Below are 27058 nucleotides of genomic sequence, written 5' to 3' on the forward strand. Positions count from 1 at the left end.
TATGTATATATGAATATATACGATAAATAATTTAACGTTAAATTGTAATACAGTGTTAAGGTAGGAGGATCACACGATTGCCGCAATACACCAATATTATACAATTTTTATTGTGCTGAATTGGGGCCCAATAAAGAAATTGTCCCAATCAAATTATCTGCAATCACATGATTGCCTCATTTTACATAAATTGTATTGTCGTAAATTGCCGCAAAAAGATTTAGTGACAATAATTGCCGCATTTCAGTCACACGATTGCATTATACACTGTGGGAAAAACGACGTTGCAAAAACAACAACGGTTGGTGTCATTTTGACACCATACGGTGTCACTTTTTTCGACACCATACGTTTACAATTTGTAAACAAACGGGTACGAATCGACAACGCAATGTTGTTAAATTATTCGCGACGCATTTCAACGTGAGTTGCTTTTTATAAGTGTGTTTTAATTTTATTTACATTAAACATTTTTAAATATTTTAATAAATAATAAAGGGTAATAGTGATGCAAATAAATGGTTTAAAAACCAAAATATAAAAGAAAGTTTAATTGTGTTTGATTGCGAAGTTGTGTTGATGAAGATGAAGATCCAGACAGAGAAGACCACCGAATCCAGTGACAACATACAACTCCAAATGGAAACTTATAGTTTTTATATTTAAGTATTTATAAGTATTGTATTAAAAAAATGTATACAATAATGAAACTGTTATTTATATTAATTACCAAAAAAATAGAAAGGACAAATTTTCAGGTGTCAAATCGTACACGAACGGTCGACAACTTATGGTGTCAAATTGACAACGGATGGTGTCAATTCGGCTACGCATGGTTGTCAAATTGACACCGTTCGTGTACAATTTGTACACATACGGAGTTGATACACTATTGACACCAAATGGTGTCAAATTTTACACGGATATGTTCATTTTTTCGCTGGGTGTAGGTAATTTTATCCATTTTTGTGGCCAAAATTATAAGGAAACACTTATCAAGATGAAAATCGGTATACAGGGGTTTTCAAGGTTTCTGATTTCGAATCTGAGGTAAAATTTTTAAAATTCAAAATGGCGGATCCAATATGGCGGCGTAAATTTTAAAATGTCTTCTGATTTGCATGAAAATCGGTATACGGGAGTATTCAAAATTGAGGTAGAATTTTTCAAATTCAAAATAGCGGATCCAATTGACAAATTAAACTCAAAATTGCACATTTAACTCGTTTCTGATTGTTTAAATCCGCCCAACTTTTTAAAAGTTTATCCAATGTTAATTTTTCAGAAAATATTATAAAATTAAGGGTTATGTCAGAAGTATGAGTTTTTTCGCCAAAAACTATTTTTTTACAAAATATTTTTCTTAAAATATTAAGCACTTCTATCACATTTGTTTTCCATATTTAATTTAAATTTGTTTGTTTTTAACTATTTAAATAAACTTAAAAATTCGAACAAATTGCACAGTATATACTGATTTCAACACTTTGCTCACAAACAATGACTTCGACCACTTGCTAAGCAGTAGCCGTTATTTTTTTTATAAAAACAAAACTTGCAATTGTTTGCTTTAATGTTTTTTTTATCAAATACCAACAATAACAAAATGCATTCATGAAAGTTAAAAAAATGACTTTTTGCCTCAAAAATGGGTAAAATTACCTATAGTGGATTGTTCTAGAATACGGCAACTATGAGAAACAGCTGTTGTGCTAGATGTTAAATTGTGTTTTGTTTACATAAATATAACAAATTTTAATCTATTTGTGAAAAAATGATTTGTTCACTAAAACAAATAAAAAAATTGCGTCGGCTTTAATTATCGTGTGTGGACTCGATGAAGAAAAGAATGAATAAAAGAAAAGAAGAAATATTAAAAGAAGTATATGGGTCAAAGAGTGGCTCACAAAAGGAAATGAAAATAAATGCTGCTACAAATAAATACTAATACTAAAACAAGTAAGAAAGTATAGTCGGTCAAGCTCGACCATATGATACCCTACACCAATCTAATTATTGATACCCTACAAATCCAATTCAGTATATATAAAACCTATTTGTGTTGAATTTTATTTGAATATCAATTTTTTTAAGAAATCTATACTCATTAAAATGATTTTCGGAAGTGGGCTTTATATGAGAGCCATGACTAATTATGGACCAATCGTTATAAAATTTAGTGACAATTTATTATTATTTAAATTATTTGTATTGCATTTTATTTTAATACCAAAATTTTTAAGAGATTTATGCTAGTTAAATTGATTTTCGGAAGTGGGCCTATATGGTAGCTATGACTAATTGTGGACCGATCATCACAAAATTTTGGTGAGGCGAGTTTGCCTTATATAAAAATTATTTCTACTGAATTTGGTTTGGATATAACTATATAACTTGGAGATTTATGAGGTCTTAACTATTTTCAGATACGGCACTCGTATGGGGGATATTAGAAATAATGGACCGATTCTAACCAAATTCAATAGGCTTCGTCCTTGGGGACGAGAAGAGCTCGTACCGAATTTTGTACAATAATCTTTGAAATTGCGACCTGTAGTTTGATTACAAGGTTTACATGGACAGACGGACATCGCTTAATCGACTCAGAAAGTGATCCTGAGCAGATTGGTATTATTTACCTCTATATTTTGGACAGCAATGTTTCGAAAGAACTTTTTATTATTTTAAAATATAGTAGTACCCACTGAATGGAACATAAAGACCAAGTTATTTTTCAGATATGTACTCTTATTTTTGCAAAATCTATTCCACTCTTTAGGCGTACAAATGTCACATACGTTGATATGGAATTGACCATATGAAAGCTACCAACAATTTGTATGTGCTTAAATTGTTTACTGGTTCAAGCTTTTTAGTTAATTTTTGGCATAATATTCCTGCCAATTTTTTTGAACTGATTTTCTCATTTTCTACAAGAAACATTTCAGATCAATAGAGTAAATATTAGAGTGTCCAAAAAACCGGCAAATTTGAAAAACGGGTTAAACGGTTTCAGTTTTTGTCTTCAAAAAAACCGGTTTATATTAAATTTGTATTTAATATGAAAAAGGTCTCCTAAATCTTCGGAAATTTATCATTTTTTGAATTCTTAAGACTCTATCTTTATGGAATTATTTTATATTTTTTACGTAATATTTTCAAAAGCTATAATTTTTAATAATGGTATCAAAGTTTTTCAAAAATTTGTTTGAATGAGCTTTATAAAATATATTTCATTAAAACCAGGTAACCGTCTTACAAAAACCGGTTTGTCAAAAAACCGAAACCGGAAGAGTTTACAAAGATGAAAAAACCGGTTAACCGGTTTTCAGTTTCAGTTTTGAATACTCTAGTAAATATATACATAAGTTTGATTTAGCCATAAAAATTATATACATATATTAATTCCTGTTGTTCCTATAAGGAGCATAGGGCTGTAAAAATTGCTAAAGTCTAAATTCATTTTTTACTGGCTAAATAAGATTGAAAAAGCTAAATTTAGCTGCAAAATGGCTAACTTGGCAACACTGCATATATGCTTAAATATAAAATATTACAAAATTTTAATATTCCTAACTTGATACAAAAAAAAAAACAAAAATAATTTTAATACCCTTCACCTTCGTGAGAAGGGTATATATTAGGGTATTCTATTAATCGGGTTTCTGGTTTAATCGGTTAATCGAGCAAATAATTAATCGATGCTTAGATTTATTCGGTTAATAATCTGTTAATTTAAAATTATTCGATTAACCGAATAATTTCTATTTTCATTTTATATTGAAAATACAACAAGGAATTTTGTGTACAAAAACATAAAAAACAGCAAATAAGGTATTTGAAATAATTTTTGTAAACATAGCAGCAAACATATTTGCTGCAACAACGTCATAACTCAAAATCCGTGTTTTTTTAACTGATACTACGTTTATACGTAGCCTATTCGCAAATAAAAATAATTTGCAATTAAATAACCCTCTGTTTATATGTCACTTTGGTTACGGAAAATTCTTATTTATTTAAATGCAAAAATGAAAGAATTAAAAATTCTTGATTGTCTTGCAATCCAATTAATGCAAAAACGCAATGAAATATTTAAAAAACGAAAGAAATACTAAAAATATTAAAAAATATGGCAATATTTAAAATCTTATTTGCAAATAGTGTCGTTAATCAGGAATTATTTTCGTGAGTTAGCTATTTGCAAATAAAAAATTAATTTACTGTTTATACGGCTAATTTGTCTACTTTCAATATATTTATTTGCGAATAAGTCGTGCGTATAAACGTAGTATGAGTAATACAAAATATGCGTCGATCTATAATCTTTCACACATCATGAGTGATGTGTGTGTTTTTTAGGGTTTTAGTGAAATCTTATGAAATAATCTTTTATAAAAAGCATATTTAAACGATTATTTTCTTTAGATTAAATAAAACTTTTCTTGGAAAAAAACTCTCTCGCTGATTGTATATGTTTCAGGAATCAAAAGCATGATAAAGAATATTCCTTTTTGGATTGTTTTAGATTTTGATTAATTTAATAGTTTCGTTTAGTTATGATAAAAGATGATAAAAAAACAAAGTTTCAAATACATGTAAATTAAATATGTCAGTTGTTATACATACTCACTAATCATGTTTATTGGATGTTCAAAAAATATATAATTTTAATTTGAAATTTGTATTTGAATTGAAACGGAAGATTAAAAAATAAAATTGTTTAAAGTGCAAAAAAAAGGAATTTCGGTTAATCGACACAAATTAATCGGTTTATTTGTTATTTGAAAATCGGCAATTTCATATTATTCGAACAGTTAACCGTCCAAAAATAATCGGTTAACCGATTAACGGTTAATCGATTGAATACCCTAGCATATATAAGTTTGTCATTCCGTTTGTAATTTCCACAATATAATTTTCCGACCCTATAAAGTATATATATTCTAGATCCTTATAGATAGGGGAGTCGATTAAGCCATGTCCATCTGTCTGTTGGTTGAAATCAATTTTCTGGAGACCCCAGATATCTTCGGGATCCAAATCTTCAATAATTCTGTCAGGCATGCTTTCGAGAAGATTGATATTTAAAATCAGCAAAATCGGTCAACAAATGGCTGAGATATGAGGAAAAAACCAGGACAACCTCGATTTTTGACTTATAGACAATATGGATATCCAATGATAGATATTTCAAACCCCTTTGCAATGACGAAAAAAATGAAAAAACAAAAAAAAGTTTAAAACATTTTTTTTTAAATTTAAAAAACAATTCGAAAATTATTTTTTTCCAAAAATTGAAAAAACTGCAAAAAAAATAAATTTTTGTTTACCTAAAAATATTTAAAATTTTTATTATGAAGTATAATTTGGTGAAGCGTATATAAGATTCGGCACATAAGGGCGAATTGATATTGAAAAACATCTTAAGTAGAAAATGTGACAAATCTTCTATATTTACCAATACTTTATTTAAAACTTGTACCTCCAGTAAATTTAATACCAATATGTTAAGTTACAGATTTTTTGTAAGAAACAATAAAAACAAGTAAGAAAGCATGGTCAGCGTACCTTTGGACCGGATTGAGTATAATTTTTTTTGTTGATTAGACAACTAAATTGCCAATAATATACAAAAGATTTCAGAGCAATATCAATTATGGATTCAAAAATTAACAATTTTCAATTTTAAAATTAAAAAATAGTAGATTTTTGCTGTTTTTTGGGCGAAAAGGTGAATTTTTTTACTAAAAAAAAACTTTCTTTAAGAACACATAACAATTTTATGTTTTTCTGTAAGGTATCTTTACAGAGAACATTTTGGTATAAAAAATTTGTTCTATTTTTTGAATACGTCAGCCTTACGCCCTTCGGAAATTGATCTATTTTTTATCCAAAATTTCAAAATTGGGCCACATGTTCTAAAATCCCCAAAGTATTTTCCCAGCCCCAAAGGAAATGTGGACCCTATGAGTAAAATTGTTAAAAATACAATTTTTGAGATTTTCGCTCCAATTTTTAGGAATTGCCTTTGACCATTTGACTAGATTTTTACACTATGTTATTTAGAATGATAAATTTAAAAAAAGTTGAAAATTTCATTGAGTTTTGTTAATAAATAAAGATTATATTACATATTTATTGAGTTTCTAAAACTAAAATTTGTTTAAAAATGTTAATAGGATTCCAAATATTAGGACCAAATTGATCCACATTTATTCCGAACTAATTTTTTTTAATTTAGATAAGTTAATTTTTAGTTTTACAAAAAAATTCAAATCAATATCTCAATTAGTTTCAAAAATATGCCACTTTTAAAACTCAGTCTTTCAAAAATATTGCACATTTTCAGATTTTTTTTGATAAATTTTCTTAATATTTTATTTAACAACAAGTCAATGGTTCTGACTGAAATTTTTTCTTCATACTGGGCCCTTCGTGGAGACCTTCATGGAATTCTTTAATTACTTCGTTTATTTTAGAGGATGTTTGTCTCCATTTAACCGTCAGCACTTTCCCATATGCGATATTTCATTGCGGGTTGGTATTCTACCTTCTTTTTATACCCTTCACCATGAGTGGCAAGGGTATATATAAGTTTGTCATTCCGTTTGTAATTTCCACATTTTTCATTTGCGACCCCATAAAGTATATATATTTTGGAACGTTATAGATAGCGGAATCGATATAGCCATGTCCATCTGTCCGTCTGTGTGTTGAAATCAACTTTCCGAAGCCCCCAAATAACTTACATACACGATTCATACATCAATATCTCCGAAATTCTTCCGGTTCGGTCGCTATTTAAAATCGAGAAAATCGGTCCACAAATGGCTGAGATATAAGGAAAAAACTAGGACAACCTCGATTTTTGACCTATATCTGGATTACTAAGTCATTAATATAGACAATATGGATATCTAATGATAGATATTTCAAAGACCTTTGCAACGACGTATATAAGACCATAGTAAGTTGGACATACAATGGGTCAAAATCGGAAAAAAATATTTTTTAACCCGAATTTTTTTTTCATCAACATTTTTTTTTTGTCATAAATTCTTTTTCCAAAAAAATTAATTAAAGAAATTTAAAAGAAAAATTTTGATAAAACTTTTTTTAAAAAAAATTAAAAAACAATTTGGAAAAAAAAAATTTTTTTTAAAAATTTTAAAACATTAAAAAAAAATTTTGATTTTGTTTAAATAAAAATATTTAAAAAAAAATATTTTTATGTATAATTTGGTGAAGTGTATATAAGATTCGGCACAGCCGAATATAGCTCTCTTACATGTTTTTTATTTAGAATTCATGTATTCAAGTGTGTAATTATTACAAAAATTTTATTTCCTCAGCGTCCATAGGACATTATTAGGCTTCGAAATTAATCTGCTGTAGTAGCCTATGACTTTTTCCGTCCCATCGATGACCTATGAAATCACACCGCCAATACCATATCCGCTTGCATCACTATCTAACCTTTAACTGCAGGATACACTCCTAAGGAATGGTCGCGACTTCTGGGTTAGCTGATGTAAGCTTGCTTCAAGTGAAGTCAATTCTTGGTAGTGGTGACGTCATTCAGTTTTCTGTAATCGACGCAGAATCTGGTGCTGCCATCTTTTTTCTTAACTAATACCACGGGTGAGCTCCAAGGACTAGAAGATGGTTCGATTACTCCGTTTCGCTGCATTTCGTTAACAAACACCTTCACTTCACTTCTTTTTGCTGGATGAATACTTCTGGACGCCTGATTTATTGGCCTCGCTTCACCAGTATTTATTTGATGCATTACAATTGCCGTCCCTAATTCTGGAAGCAGACTTCTGGAAGTTTCGGTTTGAGTGGAAACACTTCCGTAAATACTTGCAGAAGTTCATCCGCAAGTGACGCTTCATGACGTTCTAGTGGACACACGGCAAAACGTTTTTCAGGAATTATTCCTGAAGTTTTCGATGCTATTTATAATGTTTTGCAGTGCACTATAGGTTAAATGACTACTTTTTCTGTGCTAAATTAATAACGACTACAAAATCATGGTATTCAAACCAAAACCTTAAAGAATTTCGAAAGTAAGAATAATTCTATTAAAAAAACTAAAACTTTTAGTAATTGCTTAAATCTAATTCATTTTGTAAATTTAAATCAAAAAGGTCCTCTTCGCTTTTATTAATTTCACTGTCTTGGTGGCTAAAGTGAAATTCTTCCATGGGTTCACTGCAACATAACAGTTGAATTACAGTGATTTTCGGAAGTGGGTTATATGAGTGAGCTATGACCAATTATGGACCGATCGTCATGAAATTAGGTCGTGTGATTATTTTCTTTATGAGAGTTTAATTTTCTGTTGAATTTTATGTGTATGCCAATATTTTTAAGAGATTTATGCACGTTAAGGTTATTTTCGGAAGCGGGTATTATATGGGAGCTATGACTAATTAAGGACCGATCATCATAGAATTAGTTGACATGAATTCCGTATATATAAAATTTATTTGGAGCAAAATTTGTGTAGATACTTATATAAATTAAACATTTATGACCGATAAAGTCCAATTACGGGAGGAAATTTGTATGGGGGCTAGGTGGTATAATGGACCGATTTCACCCAATTTAAATGGCTTCGCCCTTGGGCCGAAAAAAATTATATGTACCATATTAAGGTGGGTGTTAGACTAATATTCTTGGACATTACAAACATCTGCACAAACGCATTATACCCTCCCCACTATGGTGGTGTAGGGTATAACAAATTTATTGTTTTCGTTATATGCTTCTCCACTGCATCTGAAAATAAGTTTACTTCAATTTTGTCCACTACATGTTTGAAAACGGCATAAAATGTTTCTTTTTTGGAATTTTCGTTAAGCCAAATTTTAAACAATAACCTAAAAGATAGTATTATTCGAAAACGGCTAAAAATGGCTATTATATGTATGTAAATGAAAATTGGTTTATAACATTTCAATATATTCATTTCTGATTTCATTTAATCTGCCGAACTTTGCCGACATTTTAAAAGCTTCCACGAAGTTACACTTTGAAAACAATCGCAGCACTTTTAAGGTTATGTTAAAAAAGTGGATTTATTTCAAGCAAGTTAAACAATTTTATCACATTTTTTAACAAAAAACATTACTTAAGGTAAGGTCAGACTACGCAAATTATTTGATACAAAATGTTTCATGTGTTTGATCAAAACTATATCAAATAATTCATGATTGATTTTGTTGTTTTTGTGGTCACACTGTACACATTTATTTGCAATATTTGTTTAATCAAACTATACAGAAATACTATCAAACACACGAAGGGGAAAATATATTTTTCTTGTGGTCACATTTATGGTAATATTTTTTTTTAAATAATTATTAAATAAAGCTGCAAAAAAAGAATACATTTCTAAAAATTAAAATATTACTAGATTTTGCTTTACAATTAAAAGAAGTGTGAAATTTCAGTACTTTTATTTAAACGTCAAATATTTTATGTTTTTGTTTGAACAGAAAATATTTTCACCATAATGACAAAATTAACAATAATCAAATAAGCGAACTGTTAAAAAGAAATATTATAAATTATAATTTGTTTGAATTTTATATGATTTTCAATACGAAAAATTTAAACTCTGTCATACTACGTTTATACGTAGCCTATTCGCAAATAAATATTATTTGCAATTAATTAACTCACTGTTTATATGTCACATTAGTTACGGAAAATTCTTGTTTTTATGAGATGCCGGATGGTAAAATGTAATTATTTGGTAGCTCTTTTATTGAATAAAATATGATACATTTTTTATTTTTTTAAATGTAAAAATTATTTCTTGTCCGTCTTGCAATCCAATTAATTCAAAAACGCAATGAAATATTTAAAAAACGTCTTAATAAACTAAAAGCTTTAAAACATATGGCAATGCTTAATATCTTATTTGCAAATAGTGTCGTTAATCAGGAATTGTTTTCGTGAGGTAGCTATTCGCAAATAAAAAAAATAATTCACTGTTTATGCGGCATTTATTTCTAATTGCAATATTTTTATTTGCGAATAAGCCGTGCGTATAAACGTAGTATCAGATAGTTTAAATTCTAAAAATTAATAAAAAAAATCTTTTTTAGATTGTTCAAATTGGACGTGTTTAAGAAATAAAAATCTGCTAGAAGTGTAAAACAAAATTATAAAATTCTGTGTGTTAAAGAAGTAACGTGAATTGAACTATATTTAAATATTATTAATCGAACATGAGTGTATCCAAACTTTATTCATTCATGTTCACAAATATTATAAAATTTTACGGAAATGTTTACCTTTTTTACATACATTTTTAATTAATTGCAATCTAATTGTCCAAAACTATTTTCTTTGATTTTAAATTCAATCGGTACAAATACAATAAATATTCAATACATTTGAGCAATTTTAAATTTTGTGAAGTGATAAACTCCATGTATAAAAAATAATCAAACATCAGACTATCTGAAACGTATACAAATATAAATCGCATAAAAATGCAAAAATCGCAACATAGATTTCATGTCTTCAATTAGTTTTTCTCCCAGTATGTCATTCTAGGCTGAATGACTTTTATGTGAAGAAGAAGACTTCATTTATTGATGCAATTTTTTAATGAAAATAATTTAAATAACAAATGTTCAAGAAATATTGAATACGTATTTATGTCTAAAAAAAATAGTGAAATTGTGTGTTTTAATTTATTACCAAAAATATTTAAATAATCTCATTTAATTTTTCCGGCATGCTAGCAAACAATTTTCTGTTTTTGCTCTATTTGATCAAACAATTATTTTATGAAAGTATTTCATATAGTGTGACCACCCGGCAAATATATTTACTGATTCTTTTTCGCAGCAGTTTGGTGAAACAAAAAGTGAAAAATTAAATTCACTATATCATTACAAAATTCAATAAAACTTTAATAAAATAACTGCTTTAGAATTCGAATCAAGTGCTTTAATTTTAAAAAGATTTGCAAGATCAAATTATATATTTTTAGCTATTTATGTAGCTAGGGGTCACACTATGTTCACATTAATAAATATTTAGTTTGTCAAATAATTTTGTTTGACTAATTGTTGTTTGCTCTAAATTTTATTTGTGGTCAGATTCAAGCAATGAAATATTTGACGAAAAACTTCAAATATTAGCTGTGCCTGACCATACCTTAAGAGGTATTGACATAATTTTTTCATATTTTTATTGCCTATTATAATCTCAAAATTGAATTGAATTGCTAAATTCATAGTAGCAAAATTTTTACAAAAACTGAAAAATTTTGACCAAAGACAATTTTGACCCAAAGGAGATACAGGGTTAATCTCCAACAAATTTAGTTTTAATGTAATTTTCCTTAATATAAACAAATCTGCATATTTCTGGAAAACTATGCAGAAAATTAACAAGTTTCACCTATTTATTTCATATAAATAGTAAAGTTTTGCATAACTTTTGAACTTTGACCTCGATGCGCGTCCCGAAATCGTTGTCCGATTTGGATAAAATTTTCAGCACTTAACTTTTTGATCTAAACTAATTCGGGTACGCTGAGTTACGCGAATATATGTTGTGCAACCTCCTCCATTTCTGAAATAACGGTATATCGAAAATACGAGCTAACTTAAAAAAAGGTTACCACCACTGAATTCAGCGTACCCGAATTAGTTTAACCCACCGGGTGCCCGCTTAACAGTTTTTTCAACTTGCACAGTGTAATCATTGGCATAGAATTATAAAGAAAACCCCTGCAAATACCTAAACATATTGAAAATTTGTATTTTGAAGAAAGATTCGACACAGACTAATATAGCTCTATTATTTGTTCTAACCTTAATGTCTATGTCAATTCATAAAAAGCTTATTTTATTAAAAGCACAAAAATAAGCGCAATTTTTACCCCTTAAGTGTTCGAATTTCCAAAAAGTACGAAATTCATATCAGGTACCTGTTGATAAGTTTTTATCGTTATTACCCAGAATTTCAAAAAGGTACCAACCAGTTCTTTTTTTAAATGTAATCAGATGCATTTTAATATTTTTTTGTATCCGTATTAGTTTAAAAGATATAAGGTTGCCGTATTTGCTCGTCTGTCTTAACCCCCTAAAAATTAGAATTTCCAAAAATCCCTTGTTAGTGGATCCATTTTGGTCACTATTTAATGCATCTATCTCAAGGCGTTCGGGATGTGTAATGATGAATCAGTCAGTCAGTAACGTTAATCTGTTATAGCTAAAACTCGGTGTGCTTCGCTAAAAAATATATTTATTTAGTAATAGAATCTACATTTTTTCTTATAAATTAATTCTTATTCTAATATCTTATGATGTACAATATAGTCTATCTACAATTTTTAAGTAATATTAATTCATTTAGTATTTTTATCTTAGTTGCTAGCTTTTATTGTAATACGAGAATCCACATTCGTTCCTAAAAAGATTTATTCGTAATTAATATTTTTTAAGTTAATTGATTTAGATTTTAATTCACTTACCTGAAATAAGTGACTGTAATGGTTCTGGTGGTGGAAGCAATTCAGACAAAACAATTTCACCGTTTGCGCAACACATTCCAAAAGCTTCAGTTTTGTACTTTTGCATTACAATATTGGAAAACTACATTCACCGGACCAATTGCAACTAATACGTCTTCGGTATAATCCATATAAGATCTGTAATTAAATGCAATAGGTGGGTATGTGTCAGAAGTATTCCGACGATTAACCACCATTCGATTGCGATTTTGTTCACGGCGCAAGTCTTGTTGCTCTGTCCTCTCATTGATGAGGTTCGAATTTGCTGGCCTTCCGTGCGAGTTGCATGTTTTAAAAGAAACACATCTTTATTTGCGTTTGGTCTTAAGACTGATTTTTCTTATTGTCTAAATTATTTTAGCTTAATTATTTTATTTGTATCGTCTTACCAGACGAAACAATATACTTAAATATATTTGGTGAGAACTGTCTGTCCTTTTACAACATGTAGATCCACTAAGAAGTGATTTTTGGAAATTTGGTCGTTAAGGCGGATAAATTTAAGTATATTAAATATTTTTAGGTAAAAAAAAATTGGTCAAAACAAATAAACCTAGAAATTTATTTTAAATGTGTCCGCCTTTAATACAAAAAAGTGCCGACAGGTGTCTGGTACTTTTTTGAAATTTGAAACCCAAGTGGCCATTTGTCAAATAGTCAAAAATTATTTCTACACGGTGAATTACAAACGTGTAAAAAGGGGAAAAAACTACAGTACAGTATACTTTGGCACTTTTTTCAAAAACATTGTTCCCCTATTTTATATTGTGTATGTTGAACCACCGATGAGGATGCGCTGACGAGGATTTGGAACCCAATAAGGACCGGCTCAGTTTCCTTTTACTTCGCTTGAGAAAAGCACCAACAATGGCACTAACAAAAAAAGACAAAATTTATTTTATTTCGCTTGTTCAATTAACAAGTGATCGAATATCACTTTCCTTTTTTTATTCGATTGTTTTTTCTATATTTTATTTACAATTTATTTCAATTACAATTTATATTTTCAAATTTTAAGTTCAAAAAGTACAACTGTTAACAAAAGGCTCGACTTTACTATTCAAAGTATAAATTAGCTATGGCAACGATTCGCCAATTTACAACAACAAAATTTTATATACAAAAACTCAACGAAAATATCTTAATAAGTAACATATGATGACATTTGCGTTTCCAGATGTCGTCTGTCATCAGATTTAGGATAAAACAGTCCTAAATAGGGAAAGCCAAGGATGGGAGTACCAATACCATTCATTAAAACTTGAACAGTGTACTTCTATTTAATTTTTTTTTAAATAAAAATTTTTGCGCCGCCATTGAGATTCGAATACAGGTTTTAATATCAAAATATAAATTTTAAATATTTTTAGGTAAACAAAATTTATTTTTTTTTACAAAGTATTTTTTTAATTTTTTGGAAATTTTTTTTTATATAGGTCAGATAGCATCCAGATATAGGTCAAAAATCAAGGTTGTCCTGGTTTTTTCCTAATATCTCAGCCATTTATGGACCGATTTTGCTGATTTTAAATAAGATATATAGATCCACAATCACTTTACCAAGAATATCAATATCCACCAGTAAATGGAAACATCTACAGGAATTGAAATCTGTGTCTATGATAATCTTCATTCAAAATAAATGAAATTTATTTAATAAATATTAATAAAAATCCTAACCCATACAGATACATAATTATTTGGAACTGAAGTAAGTTCTTCTTCTATTTTTCTTAATCCTAAAATTATTTAAAAGTGAAAAACAACAGTATTTAAACTTAAAATATTTTTCAAACAAAATGGTTTTTCTACTCATTTTAATATTAACATCGAAAATTTTGTAAGACAAAATGGTTTATCTACCGTTAAAATGCGAATAACGTGTTTTATTTTATAATTTATATTGTAGGGAATTAGTAGAAGCCTATCAATCATATTGTGGAAGATAGATTTGTTAAATACTCACTAGTTAGGATATTAAACAGTTTTTTGTTTCTCCTGAACAATCAGGTTTTTGCAGATAAATCATTTTGGATAAATGCCGTCGATATGTGCACAATATAAAAAAAATATTTACAAATTCTTTCCATAAAAGTGGTAAAAGGCGTTTTAAAATTCAAATCTGATCCCATTGTGATACCCAAGTGGTAGACAGCAGGGTCCTTACAATTCTTCCGTTGCCTCCAAATTAAACCAGCCAGATTCCCGGATGAAGGAGTAGATTCGTCTAAGATTCATCCTTGATAGCTCGTCCAAGCATGATATGAATGGAAAACCGAGGATGCGTTCCCTAAGGTTTGTAAGAGCCGGGCATTGGCAGAAAAGGTGATACACAGTTTCTTCCTCTTCTTCATTATGACAGCTTCTACAGTAATCATTGTACCGTAGGCCCAATCTTCTAGCATTTGTCCATATTAAACAGTGCCCTGTAATAAAGGAGGCAATAAGCCTTATTTGGAGACAATAAGCCTTATTTGGAGACAATAAGCCTTATTATTCTATAAGTGGATTCGTCCTGCTGGCATCATATACGGGCCAAGTCGACCTCGATGTAGCACAGGAAGTGTCATTAGTCCACCTGTTTTGTACAGTTTCATATAGTTTCTGCTGAACAGCCATCTTGCATTTAACAAGGGAAATACCAGAAAAGGGGTCGATCGCATCCTCACTCATCATCGCATCCCTTTTGGCCAAATCATCTGCTATACAATTACCCTGATTTCCATCGTTTCCAGTGACCCACATAAGCGTTATCCTAGAGTGTCTCGCTATCTCATTTAGGGATACCCGGCATTCCTCGGTTAACCTAGATGTCGTGGAGACACCCGCTATTCCGTTAACGGCAGCCTTGCTGTCAGTAAATATACATATATCACCAGATATTCGATAATACCTCAGTCAGTTGAATGCACGTACCGCCTGAAGAGCAGTACAGAGTTAGGTGGGATTTTATCCCACAGTTTTCAATATAGAAACTTCCACCGACCCTATTTCCCCTATTAGAGCCATAAGTGTATATCCGTATGACATCAATAGGGGGAAAGAGTCCACGCTGCCATAAATCCCTATTCGGGATCATAATATGGAAATGCCTATCGAAAAAAGGTTTTGCGATGCAGTAATCGACATTATCATGTATGTGTCCATAGTAATTCAGTATCTTAACATTTAGTCTCACATCAGAGTTGAGAGCCATTTGTATCACCATCAAATCCACTGGTAACCAGTTGAGAAGTAAAAAGTGCCTTAGAGGAAGTAGACCTTATAGCGTTATCCACGGCCTGCCACCACACCAATACTCCATAGAACAAGATGGGTTTAACAACTGCTTTGAAGATCCAATTGATACCTTTCGGCATAATACCCCAGTTAGTACCAATTGCATTTTTGCAGGAGTAGATGGCCACATAGGGCTTATTAATCCTGTTCTGAATGTTCAAGTTCCAGAATAATCTCTTATCTAGAATGATGCCAAGATACTTTGCATTATCCCTGATCTCAAGACTGATTCCATTTAGTCTAGGTGGACTAAAGTCATCGATCTTATACCTCCTAGTGAAGAGAAACAATTCCCTTTTTTGGGGATTCACACTAAGTCCACTAGATATACTCCACTCACTCAGTGTACTTACTGCCGATTCCATACAACTAGATATTGTATCCAGAAATTTACCAGATATAAATACTGCAACATCGTCCGCATACGCGAATGTTTTAATCCTTCTGGTGTCCATCCTGACCAACAGGGTATTCATAGCCAGATTCCACAGAAGTGGAGATAATACACCACCCTGTGGGGTTCCACGATTGGCCACTTTTGAAACACTTATGCCACCAAGGGTTGGAAGTGAAGGTACGTAGTAAAATAGACAAGATATTATAGAACCTGTTTCGATCCCAGTAAATTCTCCAATATTTGTTGCATTCAAAGGAGATGATGAAATTCGTATTTGTGTTGATATGAGACGCACCAATCGGGACATTCTTCGTGAAAATTTACCCTTAGTTAAAGGTAATTTTATTTCAGAATTTCGAATTTTTCAGTTTATTCAATAAATTAAACCGTTTTTAAGTTACGCGAATATGTCTTGTGCAACCTCCTCCATTTTCGAAATAACGGTATATCTCGAAAATACCTAAAAAAACGGTTAGCACCACTGAAGCGTACCCGAATTAGTTTAAGCGAGTTTTCCCACTCGCGAACATGCAACTGAAAATTGTTTCACAAGAACATGGATTTTCGGGACTTGAGAAGACTGACCTTGAGCTTTATAAATTATCATTGCAAATGTATACAAATTTTAATGTTTACTTAATATTGGTGGTAGTCCGCGCATTTCTCTGCTAAATATTAATATTTATAGCTGCTATAGCTTTCAATATAAATAATTCGTCATTTGTCTATGGGAGGTACCACACCCACTATTGCTAGTTTGTCCATTTTTTGCCTAAATAAGTAATTCATACAAATTTTCAAGGCTTTACATACTACAATTATACAGATAGATATGAATTTTAGTACATATTTAGATTGTATGAGAGGTGCCACGCCTACTATGCTACGCCTACTATTCCGTTCTTGTCCTAAATATTAATATCGATGGTAGAATAACTGTAAAAAATGTATGGACTCTATCTCTTATTGTATCCTATATATTCGATATTTTTAATTATCATCATATGGGAGGCGCCACGCGCTCTGTGGCTACTACTACCATCTTTGTCTCAAATATTAATAGAAAAGTTGGAATTGCACGTGTAAAATTTGAGGACTATAACTATAATTCTGAAAGAGCAATTCTGTAGATGATTTTTGTAGAATAAACTTATAGTCCAGCTGGTCTGAATTTTTTTTTTACAGTGGGTCAAAGTTTTCATTTTTTGATCGAAAGGAGCATTAACTAACTAAAAAAAATGTTGTAAGTTATTATCTGAGAGAATTCTTAAGGTCAGAGTTATATTATGGAATTTTATGAGGATAATTTTTGTGGAAGATCATTACCCTCTAGCTCCTCTCTTTAGTGGTCAGTTTTACCCTTTTTTGAGGAAATGAAAAAAAGTCCTTTCAAAAAGGACATTTAAGGATTCAAATATTCTACGAAAATTGTTGCCGTAAAAATTTTGTTGGTTCACCAAAGATACCAAAGCTGTAAATAAAGCTCTTTACATACAGTAAAAAATTCAAGAGGATCTGTCCAGTGGTTTAGAATTTCTATAAGTCACAAATAAACAGACATATTTCAACAAGATAGGTCCAGAACTATCTGAGTTAGAGGCCAAAAATGTGATTTTTCTCATCCATGTAACTTATTACCTATTGTTCTTAGCAAAATGTGTTCCAAATAATTTAGATAGCTATTTCTTCAATCTTTCGAAAAAAAATATTTAAAAAAAAATAAAAAATTTTTAATATTTTTTTCCGAAATCAAAAACTTTTTTAACTTTTTTTTTCAAAATGGGCCCTTTTTTCTTAAAATAAAGCTTAGATATTTTCCTTGAAGACCTATTTGGTAGCTTAGTGGGATGCGAGTTTGATATCTATCAAAAAAAATGTTTTGTAACTCAAAACATAAAATTTTTGACTTTTTTTGCAAAATCAAAAACTTTGTTGACTTTTTTTTCAAAATGGACCCTTTTTCAATTTTTTTTTTGCTCAAAAGACATCGATTTTAAAAGTTGGTTCACTTGACGTGAAATCCCCCATATGTATATCTGTGGTCATATAGAAGAGTAGCTTAAGTCGCCATAAAGGCAATGAAAAAGATTTTAAGTAAAAAATCTTCTATATTTACCAATACTTTTTTTAAAAACTTGTACCCTTTGATATCTTATAAGTTTAATATTAATATGTTAAGTTACAGATTTTTGTAAGAAACAATACAAATTACACAAAATTGACAATACGTCAAACATTTTTTTGTTTCGACTTAAGCTGTTAAAACATAAAATATATAAAAGTAAGCAACTGAAATAAAATGTAAGTTTATCTAAAAGTTAATAATGTTCTAATTTAGTACAAGTTATTACAAATTCTAACACTAAAACTAATATTTCAAGGTAATACCTTGCTCGTTCTAACCCTTCACGGACATTGCTAAGCAGAGAACCAAGACGATCGGCTAAAAATCGGCTGCTAGCCGCCACTGGTAAATTTTTCATTATTCAAACTAATAAATGTATATTTTTTAAATTATTAGGTCATATTTTAATTTTTTTATGCATATTTTAGACGCTTGTTTTCCAAGAATAATTGCATGAAAATCTGCCACTACTGACAAGATATCTTACAGAAGAAGGACTGTTTAAGTTTTTGGTTCTGTGAAATAATTTTATTTAAATACTTTTACTTCAAATGCAATTTTTAATTTACATCCAGCAAAGTTGCAAAAGAGCAGTTTAGCGGAAACTTCTTTACACTTTTGCTTTTTAAACTATGTATGTATATGAATTTGAAATTTCATGACATTTTATTTTTTGTTTTGGAAATAAATTCAAAATTATTAAAAAAAAAATATAACAGAAAAATCCAAAAAAAAGCTAAACAAATGCAATTAACGAATTAATCGACATCGAATCATAAAGATACGTTCACAATTTATACAATTTTGTGACACTTAATTTCTCTTTTACTCCATTACCAGGACAAGAGCTCTACATCATGAATGCCGCTATTATATTTAAAACAATCACACATTGAAAATGATGCTAACATTGTTAATTCGACTTTAATAGTATGTATTGTCATAAAAATACATTAATTATAAATTTTAACCAACATTTAAGCCGCCGCCGCTGACCAAAATATAACCCGCCGCCGCCGCCGATCATTTTAATTCGGCTTGGTTCCCTGTTGCCAAGGGTATATACATACATATAACTTCGTCATTCCGTTTGTAATATTCACATTTTTCATTTGTTGACTATTTTATAGTAACTTACATAGAGTTTAAGAAATATAGAAATATATAATGGAAATTAGTTCTTGAAATGGTAGACGCAGGGCAAATAAGGTTGATATTGGTTGCTATAGCCCCGCTTACTGCTCGTATACTATTTGCCAAAGAACATTTAACTCTTTGCGGTGTGGTGGTTAGTTTACTAACCACATTTTCTATACTCTTTAAAACATAGTTTATTGGCATCTATTGTAATTTTGCTAAACAATTTTATTATATAAACAATAAGTCATCGTTTATGATTTTTTTGCAAAATTTTGCTGTCAGGGTGCTCTGGTTAGATAAATATAATAATTTGACATTTTTTAAGAGACTTTCACTCATTCAATAAAAAAAGCACATAGTGTTTACTGTTCATCGAATTCAGTGTTACTTTGATATTTCGGTTGTTTGGTTAGAAAATTTAGTCAAAACTATTCGATTTCAAAAAAATATATATGAAACAAAACTTGTTATCATAGTTATTTTTAATGCCAACCGCCACGGTGGTTAGTGAACTAACCACTCTATAAAAAACCTTGGAATGGGGTGGTTTTTTCATGTTTTGATACATTTTTTCTTCCTATTTATAATAAACTAACCTTGATTAAAGTAAAAATGATTTTTTTTTGATTTTAAACTTATACACAAAAAAGCGTGGCTGAAAGAGTTAAACTAGTCGAGACAGAAATGTAATACTGTTCTATTTTCGGATTAATACAAATATATTTTAGGAGTTAGTGATGGGAGAATATTTATAAATTCACAACTATACAAAGAAGGGCCATTTTCTCATTGGTTTTCTCAATGTCTCATTTGCTTCTATTCTGTCGCAAAGCTAACCCGAACTAATCTGCCAATTATTTATTTATCGTACAGATAAATTCAATCAGCTGACTGCTGTTCATAGTTTTTATGTGTTTGTGTTTTTGTAAACGAAATTAAATAGATTTTATAAAAAAAAGTTTAATAGAGGAATTAATTACTTAATTACTTGGCAGACATGCAGGATTATGAATTTTTCAAATGAATCCGTCTGTCTATGGCCACATTAAACAGCTGATTTATGTAAACATGTTGTCACTTGAAGGCAGGGTTCCCAACTTTCACATCTATTTTGAGAGGTATTGCTAACTGAAAATAATGTTTTTTGTCGGTATATTGAGAAAACCAAAATTGTTAACGGACAGTTTAGCGGCCTAATAAATTTATGTCGACATTTAGTAACAGGCAGTTTGTCGATACATTGAGAAAACGGGCCTAAGACTATCAAGTTTGTCGGTGTCTGTATTTAGGGCTAGAATTAGATACATATCGTCACTTAAAATGCAAAATAACGTAACATCATTTCAAAAATGTTTAAGTGATGGGCAAAAAATCAATGACGAATTAAAAGTATCTATGATATAAACATTATTTCTCCTATTTTATCATTAAACAGAATGACAAACAGGTTTGCAAATTAAAATATAGTTTTTTTTTATTATATCTTAACTTATTCATCATTATATATCAAAGATTCGATTTTGGTATTTTTGTTGTTACGTTATTTTGCATTTTAGGTGACGATATACATTTGGAATGAGGAAAATATATGTCCCTAATTTGGAGATTTCAGCACGGCAATGACCCAAAAAAACACCTCTAGGGTTGTAACCGAGTGGCTACCAATAAGGTACGTGTTCTGAAGTGGCCTGCCAAATCGTCTGATCTCAATCCCATAGAAAACTAATGGGCTATTGTAGATCGCAGGCACGGACTCAAAATTATACCACGAATGAAGCTTTGTCAGATGCGGATATATGGGAATCGCAAAATCTTTCAGAGGAGACGATTAACTTAAGTTGCAATTATTTTGTTAATATCATAATAATGAATACTTTTTAGAATTGGTTTACCTATTAATTGAATATTTAGAAAAGTTTACATTGCATTGCCAACCATTGTATCTGGTTTTTCATGTGTCAGATACAAAACTATTTGTTGTAAGAAAGTAAGTAAAACTCGTTATAAATAAATGGAGTTATTGTGAATGACAAATAATTGCTTTGTTTTCTTTGAAATTTATAAGTGGTTGATACGCAAATATTTCCTAGAAACTTACATAAAGAAATAAAATTTAATTTTATAAAACGAAATACTTTAGAAGTCCTAATAATAATAAAAAACCAGGTCATATACCAGACCAGATTGTTTACAAATAAATCAGTACGAGAAGGAAAATTAAGCCCACCTTTAGCATCATAGTATTGCGGCTCGGAAATTCTATCTTTCACAACGGCCATTGCTGAAATAAAAAACAGTGGTTTTATTGGATTTAGCTTAAATTTAAATTATATGTATATGACATATCGGCCACAGCCGACGGATAACGATGCCCTACACAAAATAAATAAATGCAATACGTAAAAGAATTCGTGTATGTTTTCAACTAAAATATAAGTTTAATTCTAACATTCTAATATACCATTTCTCCAAACTTTAAGATTTTAATGGTTTTTCAATACTTATTTAAAAGAAAACATAAATTTTGGTATCATGTGAAATGTCTTTGAAAGTCGTTTTCAATGTGATGTCTAAAATTTTTATAATTTTTAGAATTTATAATTTTTTTAATTTTTATACCCTTCACCTTCGTTAGACGGGTATATATAAGTTTGTCATTCCGTTTGTAATTTCCACAATATAATTTTCCGACCCAATAAAGTATATATATTCTGGATCCTTATAGATCCGTCCACCCGTCCGTCTGTCTGTCTATCTGTCTGTTGAAATCAATTTTCTGAAGACCCCGGATATCTTCGGGATCCAAATCTTCAATAATTCTGTCAGACTGAGCAGACTGGCTGAGATATGAGGAAACACCAGGACAACCCGATTTTTGACCTATAACTGGATTATTATGTCATTAATATAGACAATATGGATATCTCTTTTTTTTTTTTCATCATTTATTTATTGTATCTTCATTATTTAATGAACTAACAATAAGTGGTTCAAATCTTATATCTAATATTATTATTTAATTAGTCCAGCCAGTGCCGGACGAAAAAATTTTGTGTTCATGGTTGTTTTGGTTAAATTGACATTCTTCCTTCTAGATTAGGTCTGCTGTGTCCCTCCTATTTCAAAGATCAAAGATCAACGACGTATATAAAATCAAATATTTTTTAACCCGAATATAGCTCTCTTACTTGTTTTATTAATAATTATTTAAAGTTGTTATATCCCGTAATCAATTCGTAAATCAATAAAATTTCTAATAAGAAATAACCACATTTCGTCAGTTTTTTTTAATATTTTGCCTCACAGACCATTTATAAAAATAATTGAATTAGGAGTGTTATGTATATTTTAACTGTCCTCTTTAGATTCCAAAACCCGTTTCTCGATATTTTGTAGCTTTTTAATCCAGCATAATCAAACATAAAACATTCTGTATGTCCACAATTTTAATGAATTTTGTTTGTGGGTTTTATATGGGATCTATGACCAATTATGGACCGATTGTTATAAGTTTGTTTGTTAGTTTAGGTCAAAATTTGTAACCAGTTGAACCAGAATAGACTGAAATTTAACATCATTGATACACCTAATGACAATGCAACATAAAGTTCGAAAATTGAAATTTAAGTTCGAATTTTTTTTGAATTTCTAAATCATGAGGATTCTTAAAAAGAAGAAAATAAACGAACAATAATTTTTTAAAAGCTTTTGTTTATATACTCTGAAAAGAAGAAAAAAAAACATTCATTTAAATCAAACTATTTACAGTACTTCTTGCTTATAGTCCAAGCCAAAACTGCCAGGTATTTTAAAATTTCATACAAATTATGTGTTCTAAAGGCAACTTCGATTGAAGGCCACGTTTTTTTCTTTTGAAAAGTCAAAATTTACAAATGTCAAAATTGGATAAATACATAACAGTTATATTCAGTGTCGAAAAAAAATTAAAATTATTAAAAGATTACGACCAAAATTTTATGAAATATGGACAACTGGCTGTAAATGTAAAGTGTGCAAAATGTCGAATTCCTGTAATTTAAAAACATTGCGTCAAGGAAAAGAGGCTCACCCTGATATCGAAAAGGCGAGTCTAGTTTCTAGAATGCAGTGCTAACAGGTCTAATGCTTCTAAATAATCACACCTATCGCGAATCAATGTTTCACATGAAATATGTTCAATTTTCCTATTTCTCGTTCACCAACATTGTTTACGTGAAAAATTCCCCTTCTTCTATATAAATAAAAATCAAATGTCGTTCGTTAGTAATTGCATCAGTTGAAAACGGCTCTGATGCAATTACCAACGTCATAGTCAAACTTAGGTATTCTAATAAAAATTGACCACGCCCAGTTTTACGCCCACTTTTATCGATTTATCTAAAATCAGAAAACGGCTGCACTGATTTTTGTAATTTTTTTCACCACGCCCACTTTTTTCGATTTATCTAAAATCGGAAAACGAATGCACTGATTTAGGAAATTTTTTTTTGGAAGTGTTTGTAGTAATCCAATTAAGGTTTTTACTGAAAGAAAATTGACCACGCCCACTATTTTCGATATATCTAAAATCGCAGAACGCCAGGACCGATTTGAGTAATTTTTTTGGAAATGTTGTCAATAGTCCACAACTGCATATGTTTTAGAGAATGAAAAATTGTTCACCACCCTTATACGCCCACTTATCAAATACATCTGCAATATGTAACTAAAGGCAGTGACATGGCTGAGTTAATGCTGAGAATTCCAACAGTGAAGTCACTCTATTTCATAGGGCGGCTATGTTATCAGTAACAAAGCAAATTGGCGCATTCCAAGATTTTCGAACTATAAATGATGAATTGTGTGAAACGTATAGCAAAGCGTGTCAACGCTTGCGATTGTTAGATAATGCAACTCATTGGGAATACACTCTCGTATATGTTGTGCTTTCGTCAAATACGAACACTATTCTAGATAATTATCTCAACATGCTTCCCATCCAAACCGACTGATTTGTGGTGATATTTTCCTTCAGATGCGTATTATAACATAAAATCCAAATTAGCAACTAAGGGAAGAAATTTACAACGAAGCTTTAATATTAATTGATGATATGTGCTTGATGATGTCGAACAAGGTGTTATCCGATGCACGACGCATTTAATCAAGAGATGCGAAAAACAATATGATTGCGATGCCTTGAGGGATTCAGTTCGAATAAACGTTCCACTGTTGAATCGGGGTTTTTTTACGCTTTCGGTTGAACTGGAAAAACATTTTTGATCGCGTTGGTTTTGGAAGGCGGTCGAACTGCTCATTCAGCACTCAAGTTGCCACTGAATATAAGTTGCCATTGAATCAATGAAAATCCAGCATGCAACATTTCCAAGAACATTGCGATGGACAAAGTTTTGCAGCAAAGCAAACTGATCGTTTGGGATGAGTGTACAATGGCGCATAAAAATTCTTTGGAGGTATTGGACAATATGTTGCAAGATTTACGAAACAATCAAAGCCGGTTTGTTGGCAGATGATTTTCGGCAAACATTGTCAGCGATTCCATGGTCAACGCCAGCCCATGAACTTAACACATGTTTGAATTCGTCCTTTTTGTGGAAACTCGTCAAGAAACTCAAACTGACTGTGAACATGAGTGTCGAGCTGCAGAACGATCAATCTGGAGAAGTATTTTCCAAACAATTGCTGGACATTGGCAACGGAAAAATCCCGGTGGACATTTCGACCGGCTGCATTCAATTTCCGGTCGCTTTCTGCCAGTTCACCGAATCAAACTCCGAACTCATCAGAAAGGTGTTTCCAAACATTGCACAAAATTACAATTGGCTGAGCGAACGTTGTTTCGAAAAAACATTGATGTCGACGAATTGAATTTTAAGATTCAAAGTAAAATTGGTGTCGAATTTATGACATACAAATCGCTGGATTCTGTTACTTCTCAATATGATGTCATCAACTATCCAACCGAGTTTTTAAACTCGCCAACTGAAAGTCGAATTGGTAATCATAATGTTACGAAACATAAACCAACCACGTCTTTGTGATGGTAACCGACTTGCGATAAAAAATTTATGAATAACGTCATGGAGGAAATACTTAAGTGAAAGTACAAACGAGAATACATTTTAATACCACGGATCCCAATGGCTCCGACATGTCATTCGTTTTTAAGCGCTTGCAATTACCGGTACGGTTTGCATTCGCAATGACAATTAAAAAATATCAACGGCAGTCATTGTGTGTTTGCGGTATTAACCTTGAAAATCCATGCTCCTCTCATGGTCAATTGTATGTCGCCTGTTCCTGTGTCGGAACACCGTTTTTATTATTCAACAAAACACGATATTTTGTGTTTCATAGAGCATCGCAATGAACGGAATTATGATATCACAGCAAAGCAACCAAAAAAAAAAGTATTTCTTTATTTTAAAAGAACACCATAAGTTACTATTTTCAAATCAAACATATCCCAAACATATGTATATGATTAAAATTAGCATTAAAAAATACGTTTTGTTTATTAGTTTAACTATTTTTACACATTTCAAACAACTTCTCGCAATTCACAAATCGAACACAAACAATTTACAAAAAAAATAACTGAACAAAAAATATAAGAAATTTAAAAACCAAAATCAATAGAATGTAGTACAGCCAAAGACAAATTTAGTAAAACATCCTGATTTATAAAGTCATTTCCCAGAACTAAATCAATAGCTGACGATATGTTAAAGTGAGGAACGGCTAGATCAGTATCTGAAAGATTAGCTGGCTGTTCTTGTTATATCAAATGAGGCGGAGGGAATTTTTGTTTGTTACTAGACAATGGCTGTTAACGAAAGTCTGAAATTTTTTGTCACCTTCTTTTTATGCTATTTGACATTGGCTTCCAATTTCGAAAATTTCAGAATAAGAATTTCTTGATGTTAAATTGAGTCGTCTTCCCCTCTGGATTCAATCTGGACTAGGGATGCAAGTCGAGATTGGGTTTTACAAATCCCGGGATTCAGAATTTTATAAATGTAAATCCCGAGATCCCGGTTTTTTTCGGGATTGGATATTTTTGGGAGCTTCAAAAATCTTCCAATATATCAAAACTATATATTGTTAACCCCGAAAAATTCCGGGATTTGCTAATCCCGAAAAATTTTCGGGATTGGCATCCCTAATCTGGACTAATGCAGTTCGCAATTAAATGTTGCTGTATGTTGCATAATATTCCTTAACTTTAGGATTCATTGTCTGCGAAGTAAAGATGATCTTTTTATGCATTTTTCGGATGAGTTTTTTTTTGTGGAGAATTAGCAAGATAATTTATTTTAACCCTTTACCTGTCCCCATACAAAAAAAAAAGTTTATGCCGTACGTCCAAAGTTTTTTTTGTTAATTAAAAAATAATATAATTTGTGAATCATATGTGATGCACGGACGTGTGAAAGAAACTTGCTGTGAATCATATGTGATGCACATAGGGTTTTTATCCCGGGAATTCCCGGTACAAATTTCCCGGGAATTTTGCCAATTTTTCACGACTAAAAATCCCGGAAATTAAAAACAGATGATCCCAAATAAC

The 27058-nt window shown here is 30.7% G+C and overlaps 1 protein-coding gene across 3 annotated transcripts in view; it reads right to left on the minus strand.

The window, feature by feature from the left end:
- The window catches only part of dpr7 (defective proboscis extension response 7), a 129225-nt gene that overhangs the window by 53082 nt on the left and 49085 nt on the right, over window positions 1-27058 (minus strand). For 2 of the 3 annotated variants that reach the window (XM_065514728.1, XM_065514727.1), the window contains exon 4: window positions 21716-21769. The exons of the other annotated variant lie outside the window; for it this stretch is intronic. In XM_065514728.1, the coding sequence (XP_065370800.1) occupies window positions 21716-21769 (54 nt within the window). The remainder of the gene's footprint in view (window positions 1-21715; window positions 21770-27058) is intronic. 3 annotated transcript variants of the gene reach the window in all.

The sequence above is a fragment of the Calliphora vicina genome, chromosome X (genome assembly GCF_958450345.1).
Source record: "Calliphora vicina chromosome X, idCalVici1.1, whole genome shotgun sequence".
In the NCBI taxonomy this organism is placed as follows: domain Eukaryota; kingdom Metazoa; phylum Arthropoda; class Insecta; order Diptera; family Calliphoridae; genus Calliphora; species Calliphora vicina.